Genomic DNA, 21,716 nt, shown 5'->3' with positions numbered 1-21,716 from the left:
TCAACATTGAACTAAAGGAATCAGAAAAGGCATTGATGTGCTTCACGTTTTTAATTAACTAAACCCAATAAATACGTGTTTGGGATATATTGGTCATAAATAGTTTTTTCTTATTATTATCATTATTGTTATAGTTTTTATTTTTTCCATCTTCTTTATTATTACTAAATATAAAATAAAATAAGTACTTTTACTCTATAATACGAGGTTCCACCTCAGTGTAGAGTAACTTAACTTCTAGTAATAATCTACTTGTAAAATATATATATTATATATTTCTTGATCAACTAGAATTTTAAATAATAAAAAAAATAAAACCCCACTGTTAGTTTGGTACAATTTGTCAGTCTTCAGTATATAATGGAGTACTAATCCTAGACAACATCAGTTGAGAAATGGTAATTGTGTTAGGTAGAAATAAACATGACCGTGATAAATGTTTAAAAACAAATGACGGCAAACTGATAATCAACAAATCAACACTAACCATGTTTCAATAAATTAAATTTATTAACACAATACGTGAAGTAGGAATATGACTTTATTAATAATTAATAAAATAAAATAAAATACAAGAAAAAAAGTATATTAAAATTTTTTGTCTTAAATGTTATACACACACACGCACACTATATAATATATATATATTATATAGTATATATAATATATATTATATTATATTATATATTGTATGTCATTAAATATGAGTAAGTATGGGTAATAGTATATAAAGATGATAATTTAATATTAAAAAAAAAAAGTAATGATTACAAAAAAAAAAAATAAAATATTAAAATAGTTTTAAAACAAATTTATTTAAACAAAAAACATGGGTGTATTAGTTGTAAATGAATGGTTCAGTTTATTTTTGTTTTGCTCATCATCTAAATGATTAAGGTCAATGGTTTTGCTAAAAAATAATATACAGATAAATAAATTTTTGTTTTAATATTATAATACTGTAAGCAAATAACTAACTTTTCAATATAAGCTCGTGCTCTAAATGCAGCCAAATGAGCATAGTAGGTAGGTGCCGGATATGAAACAGAACGAGTACAACGTGCAAACATAAAACATAGGTAGAATGTCAGTTGTTCCAACTGGTCTTCGGTGAAATTATTGTCATCCCATATGAGATGATATTTGGTTGGTCTTGATGTGCCCTTGATAAATAAAAAAGAAACATATTGTATTAGATTTTAGGTAAATATAACATATAATATTTATAATAATATTAATAACTAACTTGAATACTAGCATGGCTACATAAATAAAAATCGAGTTCTGTTGGATGGGTAATTTGTGTATCTACAATTGTACCAGAAGGAACATTAGCAAACTTGCCGTCCATATCACAACTGTACTTGGGAAACATTCTAGTATGATGTCTTTTCTGTACGACCAAAAATGTCACTGAAGGTTTGTAATTAATATTGAGTCTAAGACAAGCTCTTCGAATAGCAATCAGTTCATGTTCCAACAACTGTAGAAATTGGCCTTCGCTTACACCATCTCTAAAATATAATATTTTCTTTGGCACAATTTTTGTTTTTTCCTTGTATTTAAGCAACTGTAAATGAATTATGTCTTCTAAATCTTGAATGATTTCAACTTTAGGAGACTGCAAGCGCCATTCCATGTTGTATTGGCTTCCATGAATATCATGACTGGCTGCTACCTAAGATGAAAAAAAAAAAATTGTTTTTAAAAAATTTTGTAAAAATTATTAATATAAGTGTTGTGGTTATCTAAAATTATTTTAGAATCAGATTACAAAAAAAATAGCGCTATAATAACTCATTTTTTATAGGGCGCAGATGTCCCAATTTAAAATATAAAAAAAGCAAAAAGACTAAAAAATTAGTAATAATTATTATTACTAATAAATAGTAAAACGAAATCTCCATCCAATAACCAACATACATAACTAAAATCAGAGCAGTTCTTATGACAGGGGTGGTCAACAGGTCGATCGCAACTCCCTTTCGCATTTTCTTAAAGTTTAACCCATGAATATAAAAATTAGATTTAGAAAATGGCAATAAATAACTATGAAAAACGATATTATACACAATATACTAGGAGTGGCCAGCATAACACGTAATTAACTATAATTAACCCAAATAAATTTGTATTTAACCGTAACCAGAAAAGTTCGTTAACCTGAAACACCCGAATTCAATATCCCAAATTTTCTTTTAACACCTAAAACTTAAAACTCGAAAAAATGTTTCCGGTGCAAATTCTTGCTTATAAGTGTAATACGCATGTATATAAAAAATATTTTTATTTATTGACAATTTTTTTTTTTTTTGTTGATCGCAACAACCTAGAAAAACCCAGAATTCAATCACAAGTCTATTAAAGTTGACCATCCCTGCTATATGAGAACCGATTTTTAATTGTCTAAATGAAGAAAAAAAAGATTTGTTGTAAATATGGAAATACTGCTATAGAATTGTTATTTACATCCACTCTAATAGTATGAAATTTAAATTTTACTTACGGCAGCAACTGATGGAATAGCAGTCTGATCAGGGGATGGATGTGTCACATCAGCTCCAAAAATAATAGCCCCTTCCATACTAGGTGGACTAAAACATACATAAAAAAGATTTTTATTTATTTACTTAGATGATAAGATTTTATTAGATTCAATTTTGATTACTTAAAATGTATTATATTAATTTGTTTGAACAATATACCAAAAATAAATATCAAGCATAATTTATATTATATTTATGTCATCAAAAGTTCAAAATATTTATAAGGTATAAGAATATTAAAAGCAAAGAAAGTATACATATGTCATATATTGGTAATACAATGATAAGTTGTAACAAGGACATTTTTTACTGAGTTTTATATTGAATTTTCGAACTGATTTTATGTAATGACGTTGTTGTCTAGCAATAAAAAAAAAAAATTTAGAATTTAGTTAGCATTACAGTAAGAATAAAAATGTGAAATTGGCCAAGTTTATTAGAGCAAACCTATGACAAACAATTTTGTTCAAGCTGTGCTTGAAAGATGACCTTAAAATCTATGTATAAATAAAAGTGATATAAAAAATATTTATTTAGTATTATCTGTAACCAGAAGAACATAACATCAGCCGAGAAGTATTGACATTTGATTATATTTTATTGTAATTTGTAATAGTGACCATAATAAATATCCAACATATCAACAGAGTAATATTTTCCATGAAGTGTAGAGTAAATATTTTTTACAATATACTCATTCTTAAAGGAATAATTAAATATCAAAATACATTATAAGTCATAATTGTTTTGATAAGTGTTAAAAAGTTCAAATTTTAATAAAACAGTGGCGTCCTCAGGAAATTGGTGAATGGGACAGTCGCCCCTCCCATGGCCTTTTTTCCCTCTAAATGTACATAATAAATATCACTATATAGTAATTTGTGTTTATAAATATATATAGTATGAAGTTCATCACTCCCTTATAAAAGAGTGTAGGGACACCACTGTAATAAAATTGGATATTTAAACATAAGAAAACAAATTTTCTTTATTCTGTTATAATTTAAAAGATAATAAATACAAAAACTTGAAACATTTTCTATACTGATAAACTTTCAATATATTTAGACTAATTTGATGTTATTTATGACTTTCTGAGCAGTGTCGCAATTAGCAGGGGGGGGGAGGTGCTCAGCACCACCAAGGGGCCTCTCAATTTATAATAAATTGGGGCCCAGAAATTTATAGAAGTCTTAAGTGTAAATTTGAGAGTAGTAATACAATTGTAGATGATATTGCTAATCAAAAGTCAAGAAAAAAAATTATTGTAAGTAAATGTTATTTTTTTGAACATATTTTTAATTTCAACTACATAGGTATTAGGTATGTATAATAGTTTTATTATTTTAGGAATAATACTTCATTTACTCATATGTTCAAATATTTTATAGTGACGAGAGTCTTGTAAATTTACTTTGTAAAATTTTAATGGTAAGATTTAATTTTTTTTACAGTTTTAAAAATTGAGTGACCACTTTATTTGTATTTTTATAAAATGATAATTACCAATAAGATGTTTTTTATTTGTTATACTTTATTGATTATTGTTTTTAATAAAGAGATTAAATACTAATGCTTTGTTTAATATTTGTCTTGCCTTCTTTAGATAATATTGTGTATAAATTCAATAGGTAAACTATAAATTGAATTTTAATAAACATTTACCAATTTTACGGTAAATTACAAAATTTACAATACATATCATGTATATTTATTTTATACATAGATATTTTAAGTTAAAAATTTGATGAAATTGGATATTTTATATAAAAATAATAATTTGTATTGTATTTTGAAATTTGGTAAATATATTAATTTGTATTATGATTTTTTTAGTATAATATTTTATTTTTTTTTAAATTATTTGTACCTATGCAATGTAATAATATGGATTATATTGTTTTTGAAATCAAGTATTTTTATTTGTTTTAATCATAATTGATAGTTATCATTTTATGTTCAAGATTTCAAATTATCACAGTTTTGTACTTTAATTTATACCCACAATTTTGTGATAAATAAAAATATTTATCTATCCTGATTATGGAACAGTGGAGGATCCAAGGGAGGGGTAAAAGGGTAAATACTCCCCCTTGAGCTTATTATATTTAAATTTTATAAATTTATAAAAGTATAAAAATGTTGTCATTGATACCAGTTTGTAAGAATAAATTCTAAATGGTGATTATTATAATAAGTAAATAATATAAGTAATTAATGTTTATATTAATAAGTATGTTATTAAGTAGGTATGAATAGTATCTGATGGATTATATTTTAATTACCCCCCCCTGATGAATTTCTGGATCTGCCCCTGTTATGGAACATAAAACTATTATTATATAGTTAGTAAGCAGTTAGTAGTCATGAAAAGATTCAATTTATATTTTATAAGGCTTGATATAAATATTATCATCTACAAATTTATATTGTTTATAATTATATTAGTTGTAATTCCAACTATATTATATTTAAGATTAAATAACATTGGATTATTCAATCGATAACTCAAAATACAATTAAAGCTGCAGATTTAAATTACTGGATTATAATTCCTGTACAATGAATCATTATTAAGATTCTGCTGTACATTAAAATTGTCTAATTCAAGTATATACATTATAATTTATAATATTGATCTATGCTTATAGAAATAAGAAAATATTTAAATTGTTCTATATTTTGAACTGCTTTATCATCTAGTATATTATTACCTGCTTCTATTAGCAAGAGTGTGATTAATTCCATTCAGTTTCGAGTTTATTTTTAGTAGAATATTGGAAGATGTTGATGGATTCATTTTAAACATTGTCTTGGATTTAATGCACTGTGTAAGAATACCAACTTCCAATTCTGATGTTTGCTTAACAGCAGCTTAAACAAAATTAAGACAATTTTTTTATATTAAATGGTATAATTAAATTTTTTTTTAAAACAATTACATCACATACATTAAACAATTTAATAGATAAAATTGAACATTAGTAATATATACAGTAGACATTTAATATGTTTGATCTGAGTTAGAAGAATAAATTAAATACTCTTTCATAAAATAATTTATAACAAATTAATTTTATTATTACTCACCATAAATTCCAGGTGGATAATCTGGAATAATAACCACAACTAATTCTACATTGTTAGCTTTTAGCTTTGTAAAAAGGTTCCCAATTAAAGTTTTTATTTCACTCAAACGGGCATTTTTTAGCACCGAATGGTTTATTGGAGGATCCATTGGGTTGACAGAAACATTCAAACTATTACCACTCGATATCAAAGTTCTTTCAAAGTTTCTAAAATAAAATAAACAATTAGTTAAAAGTAATTAAAAAAAAAAAAAATTATAATTTTACTTAATGCTTTGCATATTTGTGCGGTTGTCTAGATTCAATACAATCCATCTGGTAATACGTACAGCTTTAGTAAATAAAGATCTATCAATTTTCCAAACACCAGCATTTGGTTGTTTTTCCTGAAAAATATACAAATTATATATTTGTGGTATTTAACTGTTCTTCTTCCAGGATGAATATGTTATTTACTACTTACATAGGAATAATAAGTAATAATTATGTATTGTATTTACTTTTATTAGCTACTCTAAATTAAAAGCCTGCCAGACCACTATTATATACTATTCCTTTAAATTTTAGAACGACAACATTTTTTTTTCATAGTAAATAATTTAGAAATGTAAAATTCTTATTTTTATTTGGGCCAAGAATTCTTTTTAATTTGTGAATGTGGCCTAAGGTTGCCGACCCTTAATATACATTAGTGTTTCTCATCCTTTTTGTAATGGAAACCCTCAAATTACCCCTTATTGGTTATGCGACCCACTCACACTAAAAAAAATGTATTTATGGGTAAGTTTAGCCAGTTACGACCTATAGGTTGGGAAACACTGATATAGATAATAGATACAAATTATAAAATAATAAATATAAAAATGAAGACACTGATTTTTATTATTTATTTATACAGGGTGATTCTTTTATCATAAAACACTCATTATTTCATAAAGTATTCATGTTTTTGAGTACGTTTTTATTATATAGTTTCAAGCTGTTAAAAAAACTAAGTTTTTATCAAAAATTATATTTTTAAATATTTTTTTAAGTTCTTTACTTTTTTGAATGACAACAGAATTTTAATTTCATATTCCAAAGCAGAATATTTTTCTGAGTATTTTGATACATAAAAATTGAATTTAGGGCGAGTAGTTTATGAGTTATATGTATTTAAAGTTTAGACAAACGGAGTAGTGGACAAACATTTACCCGTACCACTCCACTCCACGCAAAAAAACTTTTAATACTTAGTTATAACTCATATACAAATATTTGCCCTTAATACAATTTTTATGTATCAAAATACTCAAAAAAATAATTCTGCTTTGGAACATGAAAAAACTCTCTGTGTTGTCAAAATAGTAAAAACTTAAAAAAAAATATAAGGATAAAAAATATTTGAAAATATAATTTTTTAATAAAAACGTTGTTTTTTTAACAACTTGAAACTATGTAAAAAAAAATGTACTCAAAAACATGAATACTTTATGAAATAATGAGTGTTTTATGATAAAAGAATCACCCTGTATAGAAACAAACTGATTAGGTTTTAAAACAATTTAGAAAATTTTGAGAATTATGGGAATGTTTTAATAATTTTTATACATTTAATTTTATAAAATAAAAATAATGAATAGAATAAGACATAATATTGTATTTTACTAATCATAAGTTAGAAAGTTCAACTTTTAAAAAGTGTTTAGTTTGAACTACATTAAAAGATAAATGTTAAGAATAAAAAATTAACAATTATCTTTTAATTAAGAATTCTAATGTACCTAAAAATATATCAGCATACTATTGTAACTATTAATATAATAGTTACAATATTTTGATATTCATAGTTTTAAAACATTGCATATTCCTTTTATGAACAAAGAATATAGTTTTAAGACTATTAAAAGTACATTATACCCGCATGTGTTGACTCTATAGCAAATTTATAGTAAATTTGTAATCATTAGAACACATTTTGTGTTGTTAGCTTAAATATTTAGGTAAATTTTCCTATTATCAAACTTAAAGGTAAGAATATCATCTAGACAATATCATATGCTTTTATTTATATTATCGTTTTAAAGTGAGTTATAGCTATGTAAAAACAACTTTAAAGTGTTCATAGCTCACTTTAAAATGATAATATAAATAAAAGCATATAACATTGCCTTATAATATTCTTACATGTAAATTTGATAATAAGTAAATTTACTCTAATATTAAAGCTAACATCACAAAATATGTTCTGTTGATCACAAATTTTCTATGATGTATGTTAATAAGACAGAGACAAAGCATATGGGTATAATGTCCTCTTAAAAACATCATTGATTAACACATCGCATAAATCATTCAACTTTGAACTAAAATTAAAATTTGCTTTGATCAGATCAAATAATAAATTATTGATTACTTTATAAATCAACTGTTAATACCTAACCTAATTTACTAAAACATTTTTAAGATTACCCCATTAGCATATGACAAAATAGGCTGAGGCAAAACTCTTGCTGGGATTTCAGCAAATTTATCTGAAACCTCAATACCAAACTCGTTCAATACAGGATCTTGGTTGTATTTAATGTCTTTGATGCAATTTTCAATAGTTTGTCGTCGTTCTGCAGGAGGCCGAGCTGCATTTCTTACCATGGTAGCTGTTTGCATTTCAGATAATTTTTTCAAACGCAATTGTCCCCTTTGAACAATGCATAGCTAAAAAATGTATTAAACAATATTACTTGAGTTCAAATTTTTTTAAATTAATTCTATGAATTCTATGAATCGTATAATAGATGCTATTAAATAAATAACAAAAATATAAAACCATATAATTTTAAACTATTATGTATAAGTATTAACTATTAAGTAATATTATACTTATTTACCTCAATTGGAATAGCAGTTTTTTTATTTACATTGCCAACATGTAAACAAGGTAAATTTGGATACCTGATAGTATAGTTTCGCGTAAGTTTAAAGTATTGCACTACATTAATTGATTGTACACGTTTAGCAGAATCCTCCATATCAAATCTAAAAAGATAATGTCAATAATTATTATTGTTTTATTTACAATTTTAATTTTATTTGCTATTTTTCTACAAATTGAAAATTGTTTACACCATTGGGGATTATAATATTACAATTCAAATAAATACCAGTTAAAAGATAATAATATAATTGTAATAATAAACTAATTTTATTATTAATGGATAGTTTTAAAATTTAATGCTACTAATAATATTCGTACATTGAATTTTAGAATATTAGCTCATTAAAAACAATATAATTTGTAAAATTTCTTAAAATATAGGACAGACCTTTACAAACTTCACATAAGTGAACTGATCTTCATTTAGAAATATAAACTATAAACAAACAACTCTACTCCTACATCTATAAACTGAAAGGTGAAATAGGAAATATACATGGCATTATAAATTGGTTAAAAATGTTAAATTAACTATTCATAAAACTAAGCCAAACTTAGAAAGAAAAAAGTTTTGTCATTGAGTTAAGACCTTAAGTAGTTTACTATATTCTTACTTAAACTATTTTTAAAACAAAAAGTTTTACCAAATTTTTGATTTTATTTGTTGTATTATTTAAATTTTACTATCAAATATGCATGATTAGTATAAAAAAAAATATATTTCTAATTGATTTATTAAACAGTATAGAAAACACAGTTGAAGCAATAGCATGAAAATTAAAGAACACTAAGCTATGCTAATTTAAGTGGTCTAATATTTTATTACAAGGAATGTACTCCAAGCAGTAATTATGTCATTTTTATACATACAGAATAGGAAATTAATTTAAATACAATTTAAATGTTAACAGTAAGACTAAAGAATAGATTTTGTAACAAATGCTTTTTTCATATGGTATATGATAGACAGATAATTCTTATATATTAATGTACAGAACCTCGATTATCCGAATTAATTGGGACTGCACCTAGTTCGGATATTGGAAATTAAAAAAAAAATTTTTTTTGAACAGTTAAAATTTTATATTATGAACATACATATTTATTATTATTATTATTTTATTAGAATTACATACATTACATACATAGGAACATAATATATAATATTTATTATATATTTTTTTAAATTTACCCACTGATGAACTCAAAACCCTCTAAAAATGTTAACTGGTTTCAAACCCAAAACCCGTAACCAGAAAATATCTTAACCCTTTTTGACTCCCTGCATTCGGATAACAGAATGTTTGGATAATAGAGGGTTCGTATAACGGAGGTTCTACTGTATTTATTATTATTCTAATAATAATAAAGTTACCTTTATTTTTTCTAAATGTGTTTTTTTTCAAAATGTCTATAATTGAATAATTTTAATGATTATTTCACCCTTTTTTATAGTTTTATTATAAAACTAATCCTCTCTATAGTTGTCAAATATATGTAAAACTATTGTGATATAATATATAACTGCTGGTATAATGATCAAAATACCAAAAGTATACATTCAAATATAGCTCAATATTGCAAGTATTAAAGAGCATTTTTAAATGTTAAAGTTTACATCCTTATAATTTGCTTTAAAATAAAATTTAAAAGAATTAATTGAATTGATAAAATTCTTATTTTGTTGTCCTTACCTAAATTTAGCGGCAGTGTCAAGGAGACCAACGACTTTGTACGAACGCTTTGTATTGGGTTGATTTGGAACCATAAAGTCAATTTTTAATCCTTTAACATAAGTTGATAATGTGTTGAAACTCCTCATATCCATTTCTCTAGTGAGATCATTACATTGCAATTCATTAAATATGTAGTCTATTAACGGTTGATGTTTAGGAAATCCTTTGTGTGCCACTAAAATAAAATATTAATAAATTAAATTAACATATATAAAAAGTAGAAAAATAGGAACAAAGACTGCGTAAGAGGATGTCAGCGTAGTATTAATTGTTATCTCTATCTAACCCATGCGCAACATAGCAAATTTTACGTTCATAATAATGACTAACCATATTAATTTCTCAAATTAGAGCGAAATTACCTATTATAAAATTTAAAGTTAAGAATATTATATAAGGCATTTCATAAGCGTTTTATTATATTTTAATTTAAAAGCGAGTTATGAGTATTTTAAAATTGTAAATTGTTTATACATCTTGAATGCACCAAAGAGTAGCACTCTCTCAGTGGCCGGAATATATTATAGAGAAATTACATTACTGGACATACATATGCTACAAAATTCTAACATCAATGATACTAGATTTTAAATAATAAATTTGAAAATGGAAATATAAATATTATTTAAACATTTCAAATACTAATAGTTATTCATTTATGAATTACAAAAAATCAATTTTGTTCAAAATATGACATGTTGTGTGAATACTTGTGCACAATTTTAATTTTTAGTTTTTTAAATTATTTTGAAAATCTTTTAATAATGTTCCCACTTCACCTCAAATTTTAAACTAAATCCAATTTCAACTATAAGGCACCTCAAAAGAAGATTGAAGAATTTTGATTATATATTACTTAGTACTTACCATCTATATTAAGATAAGGTTTCCAACCCATAACAGGACTTTGAAAAAATCCTTTCCATAGTTCCATTCCTTCACCTAAGTCAACTGGAGTAATACGTGGAAGTGGGAAAAATGATCTTCCAACATTAGTGAATCTATAACACATAATAAATAATTAATTAAAATTTAACATTCAAAATTTTAGGGACTATACTTAAGAATAAAACCAGGGGCGTTATCTCATTCTTTCTTTAAGAGAACATTTTTTCCCCCAAAAACATAATAATTATTTCTTATACCTTATATTTTAAGACTCTTACTTATAGGCTAATAGTTTGTACACAAAAACAATTTTAAATCGCCACAAATTGTATTTACTAAAACATAAAACTTATACACTATAATATTCTACACACACAATTAAAATTTGCCCAATGTGAATAGACCTATTTAAAACAATATGTTTAATTTTAGCCATCTTGAGTAAATGTTTGCCTAAAATTATATATGTAATTCTTAGTATTATTATGTCCAGTGTTCAAAAGTCAAGTGTCACAAATTTAGGTCTCGTAAAGTTATTATGTGTTGTAAAATGCATTTCTTATAAAATTATGAAATTATTTATTACATATTTCAAATGATTAGCAGTAAAAGAAAATTATTGATTTATAAATTATCATATCATACTGGATAGAAACCAGTGGCATGATAATATAGTCCCTATAAGAAAATAGGAACATATAACTTAAGCCTGATTATGTAAATTAGGGTACACAAAATAGTTTTTAATAAAATTATTGCCAATTTTTTAACTTGTATTAATAAAATAAAACTAAGTATTGATAAATAATTCTTTCAGCATATTGCTGAACAACAAAAAGGAAATCATGCTATAGAGGATTTTATACTTGCATGTATACAAGGTGATTTCTTAAGCATGCAGATGATGCTCACCACATTATTATGCTTAAATTATGTATATATTCAAATTCTGATTTTTACATAGTTTCAAGTTGTTAATAATCAACGTTTATATCAAAAAATTATATTTTTAAATATTTTTTTTAAGTTTTTATTTTTTTGAATGACAACCACAGTTTTAATTTCATATGTATAACTCATAAACTACTTGCCCTAAATTCGATTTTTTATGTAACAAAATACTCAGAAAAATTATTCTGCTTTGAAATATGAAATTAAAACTCTGTTGTCATTCAAAAAAGTAAAAACTTAAAAAAAATATAAGGATAAAAATTATTTAAAAATATAATTTTTTAATAAAAATGTTGTTTTTTAACAACTTGAAACTGTGTAAAAATCAGAATTCAAATATATGCATAATTTAAGCATAAAAATGGGTTACAAAGACTTATGTTTTATAAGTTCATTTTTAAATTCATGTAACTTGTTTTTTTTTTAAAAAAAAACTTTTTACCAGAATCAATGGCTTAATTGTGGGGGGGCAAGAGGGGGCACTTGCCACCCTGACAATTTTTTGAAAGCTAAAGGTATATATTTTAACCGTGGGGAGGGGTGTCAGGGTTTTGATAATAATAAATATATTACATTCATTATACATTGACCCCCCTAGATTTTTTCCCAGTTACGCCACTGACCAGAGTAGTATTATCCTCTACACATTTGGTATGTTACATATTGTGTGTTAAACAGACAAAACATATGCAGGTATAAAATCTCATTAATTTATAATATATTTACATTATCTTATTCACCTTAATGAAAATGGTCGGTTTTTCAAAATAATATCCAATGCTTGAAATGCTTCCCCTGGGGTAGAATTGGATGATCCAGATCTTAAATATTCCTCGATTTTACTCATCTGAATTGTATTGACAATTGAGGTAGCAATAGTAAATTCTATTGTTCTATTATTTTCATCATTTAACACAGATATTAAATCAGTTATCTACAAATAAATAAATAATTACTTGTAGGAGTTAAAATCACGATATTGTATTATTATATTTATTAGAGATACCAATAATGTAAATTTTTTTTATAAATACAATTTATTTTTCTTAACTATGTGAATACTTGGTAAATAACCAGGGATTTAATAGCACTAAAATGATAGTAAAAAAAGAGAGTAGTTAACTGCTCTATTCTACAGTACAAATATATCTCATCATTGAGTAAGTCACTGTAAGGTATGTGTTAAATTTAAATTCAATAATATGCCAATGTATATAAAATCTAAGTGGAAACTTAGCTGATTGAGTGTTGGCTTATTATCTTTTAATATTATATTGTTATTAATTAATAATTATTTTAGTAATTTAATTTAGAATTAGTTATATGCTAATATAAACTTCTATAAATTGTAGGTAAAGCATAAAATTAATGTAAATGTTTTGAAAACATTGTTGTGTATACTGTATAAAAAAGTATAATAATGTATATAAGAGTATCAAATTCCTAGAAATAATATTTTTAAATTTCAACACAATAACTACAATTGTTTATAAATAAAAATGTAGTAAACATGTTTTTAGATTTTTTTCATTATATATGACTAATACCAATAGAAAATCTTGAATTAAATTTGCAAGGTGTAACCATAAAAATTTGTGATATTGACAAATTTTAAACTTTATATGATTATAAAAAAAATTTCTACATCTATGTATATTAAATTGCTATAATAAATACTTATAAGTTATGAGCAATACTAGATAGACAAGATATCGACCTACTAAGTTTTAGAATTTCTTACGTTTGATTATAGCTACAGCTGCCTACTGTAGGATTTAAATAATTTGAATTAATTATATTTTCTACTACTGTTTGTACTAATTTATAGCTATAATAATAAAATATATGTATATAATCAAACACTCAAAACTGGCCCATATTTTGAGACCCGTCAAATTTTACTTGGTGACTTGTCAAACCAATCCGGGGCCCCTGCTTATGAGAAACATTGTATTTTTCAACCCAACAAACCATTTTTTATTAATATTTATTTTATACAATGAACAAAAAAGTTAATCTCAAAAAAGAGTCAGTCTTTAAAAGTTAATTATGATATATATATATATATCATATACATATAAATACTAATATAGACATTTAGTAAAAATTTAAAATATTACGGTTATTCGTAATTGAGTACTATCAAACATCAAAACCTGGTTTTGTTTTTGCTGTTTTTTCTTCATTATTAGTCTTTTCCTAATTATTTTTAAAAAAATAAGAAGAATTTTAATTTTGATTTCAAAAATATTATTAGATCAAATTTGCTAAAAACGATGCTCAAAGTTAAGATCGTAAATTTTTTTCTATTATCTATAAATAGGCATACTCTTAATAATACATGTTGAGCTACCAGATAAGAAAAATATGAATCAACCATTTGCAAATATTAATTTGTAGCATACTAAAAGATATATTTTTAATTGATGAACATACGCCTTTTATCTCTTTTGTAGTATACATATTTCTACGTCCATCAAATGCAAAATGAATGTTTGGGTAATGTTTGTTATTAAATTCTTCCAAAGCACATCTATAAAAAAATATAATAATATATTAACCAATAAATAATAACAAAAATATTAGTTCTATAGTAAAATATATACATATAAATATAGTCTATTCACAATAATAGCGGTACCTGATGGTTCTCCCACCAGTGTGGCAGGTACACCTTTTATTCTGAATAGACTATAAAAGTATAATTTTTTATCACTAGTAGCCAGTGGCGCCGAACACAGACTTTTGTAAAGTACAAATCTAAAATTTTTGTCCCACCCACTCAATTTATATGCTAAACCTATTTACAATTGAAGCGATCGCTTCACATGCCATACGAGTTCAGCGCCATTAATTGTAATGTAATATAGAACTTTAATTTCATGTACAGATTTATCAAATTTAAATAAGGCATAACAAATATGATAAATATTAATATTTGAATAAAAGTTGGTCAATATTAAAAAATGAACATATTAATACTTATTAATAATTGTTAAAATAAATTACCTTAGAAGTCTTTTTGGTAGATCTGGGGTGAATTGTACATCTACGTGGTATACAACTTTTTTGAATAATTTATCAAGTTTAAGAGGAAGATGATTCACATCAATCGTAGTTGCGCGTCCCAATGAACCTCCAGCCTTAGGATTTCTTCTTTTAGGAAAAACTAATTTACTTTTCAATATTGTAATTTGTTGTTCAATTTGTTGATTTCCTAAATTAAATATAACTAAATAAGTACCTAGTAAAACAATACTTAAATATAATTTTAAGTTACCTTGAGTTGGAGCTGATTGTGGCACAACAGGTGGTTTATTATCTATGATAAAATTGTAGTTAATTTAGTTCAAAGAAAAAATTGAATACAAATTATTGTTTTGTTTATTCACATTCTCATGATAAAATAGATAGATATCATAACTAAAGCCCAGATTTAATTGATATTGCAACTTTTTTTTGCATTTAAGATAAACAAAATTTGATCAAATATATAATCGATGTATACTTTATGTATTCTGCCTATTTAATTTTATAATACAATTTTTTACAATTGTGTGTGTTTAAATGATCAAAATATTTAATTCAACAAAGAAGAGTGTATGTGTACACCGTTTGTTTAAATATATCAAAAGCATGCCTAAAATAAAATCAACTTTATAAAGTAAAGCTGAAACAGATTGTACAAAATAATGCAGTCAAATGTGGTTCAGCATTCATAAAATTACACTCATCCAAGTTATCCATTAATCTTACAAACTTGGAAGAATCAAATAGTAAAATTTTTGAAAGTATCAATGTTTAGAAAAATTGAAGACGTTTTAACAAATATTTCAGGTCCAAAGGGAAAAAAAATTAAGATAAATTTAGTATGTAATTGAAAAAAATGAAGGGTATAAAACTATTCTCTTATTATGAAGTCATGTCAGGTAAAGCAGATGTTAATTTAGATATTATAACACCAACCTTTTGAATTGTTTTAAATATGCTCTATTGTCTTCTTTAATTTTATATTACCTTCAGGTTGTTTTTGAGTTGGTTTAGACCCGGCTGGTTGATTCTGTTTTTGTTTTTGATTCGCTTCCTTTGGTTTATTTTGTTTCTGTGTTTGCTGTTTTGGATTTGCCTTAGTTTGAGACATTTGTGGAAAGTCGTTTTGTCCTATTCAATAAATTGCTCGTTATGAAATATAATAAGTGTAAAGATTAATAATATCTTCTACAATAGGTACTGGTTTGTTATCCTTATCAGCAAGAAACTCATAATAATCTAGGTATTCTATTAATAATCTAACAATTTTATGATTCTCGAGAATAACATATTATATTACTATAAGTCCTATAATTATGATCACTTTTGTATAATATTTGTTATTATTATTATTATTAAGGATGGCAGGAAGATAACAAACCAGTAATTTTTCTGCTTTCAGATTGTTTTTTAGAATATTTATGAATCTTACCTGGATTCTTTGTTGGTTGGTTTTGTTTTTGGGTTTGCTGTTGTTTTGCCTCTTTTGACCCTGTTTATTTATTTATTTATGTTATTTTATATCAGATTAAAGAAAGTTATGTTGAATTATACAGAAATAAGCTTATGTGTATCAAGTGTACAGAATAGACAAACTACATTATTAGCAGTGATGTATTTCTACGTAGAGCATAAAAATATAGCCAAAACAGAGAGTACTATATTTATAAAGATGTGAACTTGTATAAATTTTCTTATTCCAGCTAATGAACATTTAGAATAATTCAACAAAGCAAAATCAAAATTATAATTTCTAAATTAACATTAATATTTAACACCTATTAGTTATTTTAATAAAATATGTTTCATAAAAGAAGTTAATTAAAACAAAAATAAAAGAATTTGACATTCTCAACATCATCCACTTAAAATTTAGTTATAGGTTATAACTTTCACATTAATCTAGATACCACTATCAAAATTTGGCTTAGAAGAATTTTGTCACATTCTCCATTAGACGAATAAACAATATAAATGTGAATAGCGTCTTATAAATAGTTTAAATAAATTTTATAATTAATTACCTGAATTTGATGGCCCAACATTAATATTTGAATTATCTTGTTGATTACCTTTAGAAATAAAGAATGATCAAAATGTAGTCATAAATAGACATATAAATAAATAAATAAATAAATAAATAAAAACTGCTAAACAGCAAATAAATATATTGTTAGAATGCACAAAATTTAGATTACCAAACACTAATCATAGTGGGAATTTTATTAAAGCACAAAATGTATTGTAATTTATTGTCAGATGATTTTATCTCATATAGATTTAATAAAATAGGTATTATGGTTTATAGGAGTAATACCAAGGTATTCAATATGTGATAAGTAAGGTTAGGATGGATGTTTTTACACTAAAAATATATGAATATGTATATACATACTTATGCACTAAAATACAGCTAAATATGCATGATAATTTTGAAAAATATGTATTAACAATTAAAGAAATGTGGACAAAAAAAATGCAATAAATATATAAAGACAAATTTTATTATTAATTGAATATAAACAAATTGGGTCGGTACTATATTTATGTGCTTGTTATATTAACTATTATGTATTACATTTTATAATTTACTATACTAAATGAAATAATCATTTAATATATTTTAAAAAGAATAGCACTGAATAATTGTTGTTTGTTTTAAATGTTCCATTGTAAATCTTTGTCTATTTAGTGCTAATATGTAAATATTTTAGTAGACACCTTAACTCTATATTATAACCATATTGAATTATCAACAATAAATATGTGAGAATTTGCAAAATACAGATAAACAAATTTATTTCAGATTCGGTTAATAAAATGTAAAATGATGGTATTTTTCAGTATTTAAAACTGTCAAATATGCGCTTAAAAACAGAAAAACACACAAATAATGCACTTATAAATAAAAAATAAAATTTTGATATTTTGAATATAGATATCATGAAACACATTTCTATAGAAGAATGGAAGCTATTGGACAACCTAAAAAAAATATGCGAAATCATTAACATCCTAATCCTAGTGATAAGTTAAATCCTTAATTCTTGGTTTGATTAAGCTCAGTTTTCTCCAGAACAAAAATTATTTAGCAATAACACATAAATATTATCTTAAATTAATTATTTTAAATAACATTCATACTGTGTAAATTAATAAATTTATTGATACATATTGTGCATATATAAATATATTTATTATTATGTTATATTAAATAATTTATATTTTAGTTTAGTGAATTAAAAATAATACTTTTAAGATATGTTACTAATAGACAGTTCACATTTAGTTTTGTTACCTTTAATATTAATGTGAGTTGATCTATTATAAAACTTAATGGTAAAATCTTTATCTGTGTTCGTATGTTGGTTTTTTATGATAATTCAATTTTTCATCAACTTTTGAGTAAATAAAATAGGGTAAAATAAAAATGGAATTATCATAAAAAACCAACACAGATAAAGTTCTTGCCATTAAGTTTTATAATAGATCAATTCACTGTAATATTAAAGTTAATGAACCTAAATATAACTACTGAGCGTAGATTTGCTATGTTACAAGCTTGTAAGATAGAGACAATTGTGGGTACAAAGCATCCTCTTAATTATAAACTAATAACAAGGATGCAAGACACCATGTCCTATGAAAATATAAAGAGGCTGAGCGTTTTATACTCTGCCGCAGTGCGGTATGTCCAATGCAACAAAATACGAGATGTTAAGTTTTTTGCCACACTAACATAAAACGCAATGTTAAGGTTGGGGAATGAGCCATCTGGTCTCTCAGATAAGTTGGTAATTATTATTCTTTTTTTAGCAGCTACTCAGTTTTTTTCCGATAAGAATGGTAATGAATTAATTTTCTGTTCTTTATTTTTGTCAATGATTCAAGGCTCAAGCAATGAAATTATTGGTATAATGATGATAGAATTAAATAGACTTATTCAGTTTAGTACTGATTTATGGAATAATATTAGTTATAATATTATTTTGTTGCTTTTGAATCTAATTGCATAATTTATAAAATTAGAAATTAGACAATGTCTAGTGCCTTAATATTATATTGTTTGTACATATTAGATACAATAGATGAACAGATAATTAATTGATAATAAATAATAATATTTATACTTTATGCCTATTGATTTGTATTAATATTTTGTCATAGAAACAAAGTAAAAACTATATACATATAGTAATCATATATATTATGTTTAATTTATTCTCAGAATTTTTTAATGCATAATTATTAAATTAATTTCTCACAAATCATGTACTCAGCGAACATCAATCAATCAATTTGTTTTATGTATGGGAGATATTTACTAATAAAGTATATTGAATGTTTGTAATAGTCGAGTCACTCTAAGTTTCCAATGGGTGGACAGTAAAAAAAGAAAGTAGACGCGAGTATACGGCCGTATAGCCCCGTATACCTGTTAGAATTTTCAAAAATGAATAAAATGCACTAAAAATACAAAATAAAAACTGTACTATTAAATTCTATATTTGATGAATTAAATTTCTGTAAAGACGAGCCTCGAATGTAATCGTTAGAAAAAAAGATGCAAATGCATCAAGTTTCGGGCCCTAGCAATCATGATTAGTGCACTAATCACTAAGTTATTGGTAGTTAGTAACCATTGTAATCTCTTAGACTGTACTATTTTTTTTAAGTTAATCTTTGGTCAAAGTGATAGGTAGTGATAATTAGAATAAAGATTGTTAGTTAATTCGAGCGAAGCGAGAAAAAATTTTTTTTGATTCAATGTTATAGGTATATCATTGACACCTAAGATCTAGAAGGCGTATACCCACGAATATTTTTAGCAATACACCACTGGTAATATCCCCTCCCCCTACTGTCACCTAATTGAAATAAACACTGATAATGTGTGATCACCGATCAGTTTTAGACATTTTGTTATACATATCTAATGGATCTATGGGTCATTTAAATTCATAATCTAGATTAATAATTTTATCTTCTACTACATTGAATAAAAATTTTTTTTTACCTTTTTTCTGTTTTTTCTTTCCTGGGGCACCTGTAAAGCAAAATTATATCAAATTATGACATACTTAAAAACATTATTGTTTATAGTACCAGGAGTTCCATTATTTGGTTGATTGGGAAGCATATCAATTTAATAAATTGAAGTGCACACTGCACGTCAGCACGTTAATTAAACAAAACGTCCAACGTCCAACAAACAGTGCAGCGGGAAATCGGATTGATCACTACAAAACAAGAATGGTGTTAAAATGGCGAACAAATCCTATTTGTCAGTATCGTAAAAACAAAAAGGGTATTGATGAATTAGATGACACAATATTTAAGGTACAAACAATAAGTTAGATTATAGTCATTTCCAATGACCTTGCACTAGAACTGTATAAGTAGAAAATAGAAATTACTTTTACCAGATATCAGAAAAGCTAAGCGCTTGAGTACTCGATACTCGGCGTGACGTATAACGATTGACGATTGAAGAATGAACAATGCCAAAATAGATAGTGAATAGTAAACACACTATAATATAGACACAGTAGTCAGTAGACGGTGGCTGATATGAAGAATAGCTGAGTACTCACTACCGACCTCACACTACTCGTAATAATGGTACTCGATATTACATCAAAGTTCAAAACTAATAGTCAACACTATATAGTATGAGTAGTACCTACTGCGCACTTACAATGAACAGCTGTTATCAGCTTGAATACTACAATTGTGTACGGAGTACTATGGCGAGACGTCATAAGCCAATGGTGAATTTGCTAAGAGGGAGAATAGACTGAATCGTCGATTGCTGATTGGTGGTTTGACTTGAAAGTGCAGTGCAGACCATGCCTAAATAATTTAATAATATTAAAATATATTTACATTGTTGCCAGCGTTGCCAACTTCTTTTGCTGGTTATAATTTTTTAAGGGCCCCTTGACTTTTCCGCGTTCCGTATGATCACATATTAAAAGCACTGCATACTCTACTCTTAGATCATAGTATAATACTATAATAATAAAATACTAATATAATATGATCATATTATGATATAAGAACATACCATACATTGCCAGAGACGGCAAAGGTCCATAGGAAATCGACGATTCTTATTGACTCTGGCTGTATTTATTACGTTTGTGATATTCATTATAAAATCATTAACATTCAATGTTTTCAAATTATTATCTTTTAAATCAATTTGAATAATTTAATTGTAGACTGGGGCTTTGTAAAAGGATCAAAAAGGTATTGCAGTTTTGAGTTTTATTTTATTGGTATTCGAAGGAAAATCGATAGTTTTGGTATTTCCAATGATATAAATATATCATACCTTCATACCAATATAATATTTAGTTTTATACGACTATTCCATATAAAAATATTCTAACTGTTATTCAACTCATGAGAAAAATAAATCACTAGAAATGTGCTCTAGTTTCTAGTTTCTAATTTATAATGTTAAATATTTTTTACATAAAATTTTATTTTTCTCAAATGGTCACTCGTCACTCTAAGCAGTCTAAGCCGGTGCACTGTAACTGCGCATGCAACGTGG

General features: G+C 25.2%; 1 protein-coding gene across 3 annotated transcripts; it reads right to left on the bottom strand.

The window, feature by feature from the left end:
* Positions 1-523: 523 nt before the first annotated feature.
* LOC132930694 (protein argonaute-2-like) lies at positions 524-20,865 on the bottom strand. 3 transcript variants are annotated; one of them, XM_060996705.1, is made up of 21 exons: positions 20,572-20,864; positions 20,261-20,394; positions 20,172-20,201; positions 17,179-17,226; positions 16,587-16,646; positions 16,142-16,285; positions 15,405-15,446; positions 15,134-15,341; positions 14,561-14,657; positions 12,865-13,058; positions 11,153-11,286; positions 10,244-10,460; positions 8,503-8,650; positions 8,087-8,329; positions 5,903-6,021; positions 5,637-5,842; positions 5,261-5,420; positions 2,507-2,594; positions 1,247-1,678; positions 979-1,163; positions 524-910 (listed from the first exon to the last, which is right to left on the bottom strand). In XM_060996705.1, the coding sequence occupies exons 2-21, from the start codon at positions 20,292-20,294 to the stop codon at positions 817-819; spliced, it is 2,883 nt and encodes a 960-aa protein (XP_060852688.1). In that variant the 5' UTR covers positions 20,295-20,394; positions 20,572-20,864; the 3' UTR covers positions 524-816. The 3 variants fall into 3 exon arrangements, with proteins under 3 accessions (XP_060852688.1, XP_060852687.1, XP_060852689.1); XM_060996704.1 differs by having other exon boundaries at positions 20,578-20,864; XM_060996706.1 differs by lacking the exon at positions 16,587-16,646 and having other exon boundaries at positions 20,578-20,865.
* Positions 20,866-21,716: the final 851 nt, after the last annotated feature.

The sequence above is a fragment of the Rhopalosiphum padi genome, chromosome 4 (assembly GCF_020882245.1).
Source record: "Rhopalosiphum padi isolate XX-2018 chromosome 4, ASM2088224v1, whole genome shotgun sequence".
Lineage (NCBI taxonomy): Eukaryota > Metazoa > Arthropoda > Insecta > Hemiptera > Aphididae > Rhopalosiphum > Rhopalosiphum padi.
This window is presented reverse-complemented; position numbering and strand designations above follow the sequence as displayed.

What these genes read in the sequence shown, in the direction of transcription:
- LOC132930694 (XM_060996705.1), bottom strand. Translation starts at nt 20,294, where the DNA reads ATGCTTCCCAATCAACCAAATAATGGAACTCCTG. An exon ending in TTTTGTCATATGCTAATGGG is followed by an intron (nt 6,022 to 8,086) that starts GTAATCTTAAAA and finishes TATATTTTTCAG; the next exon opens with GAAAAACAACCAAATGCTGG. An exon ending in GTAGCCATGCTAGTATTCAA is followed by an intron (nt 1,164 to 1,246) that starts GTTAGTTATTAA and finishes TTATTTATCAAG; the next exon opens with GGCACATCAAGACCAACCAA.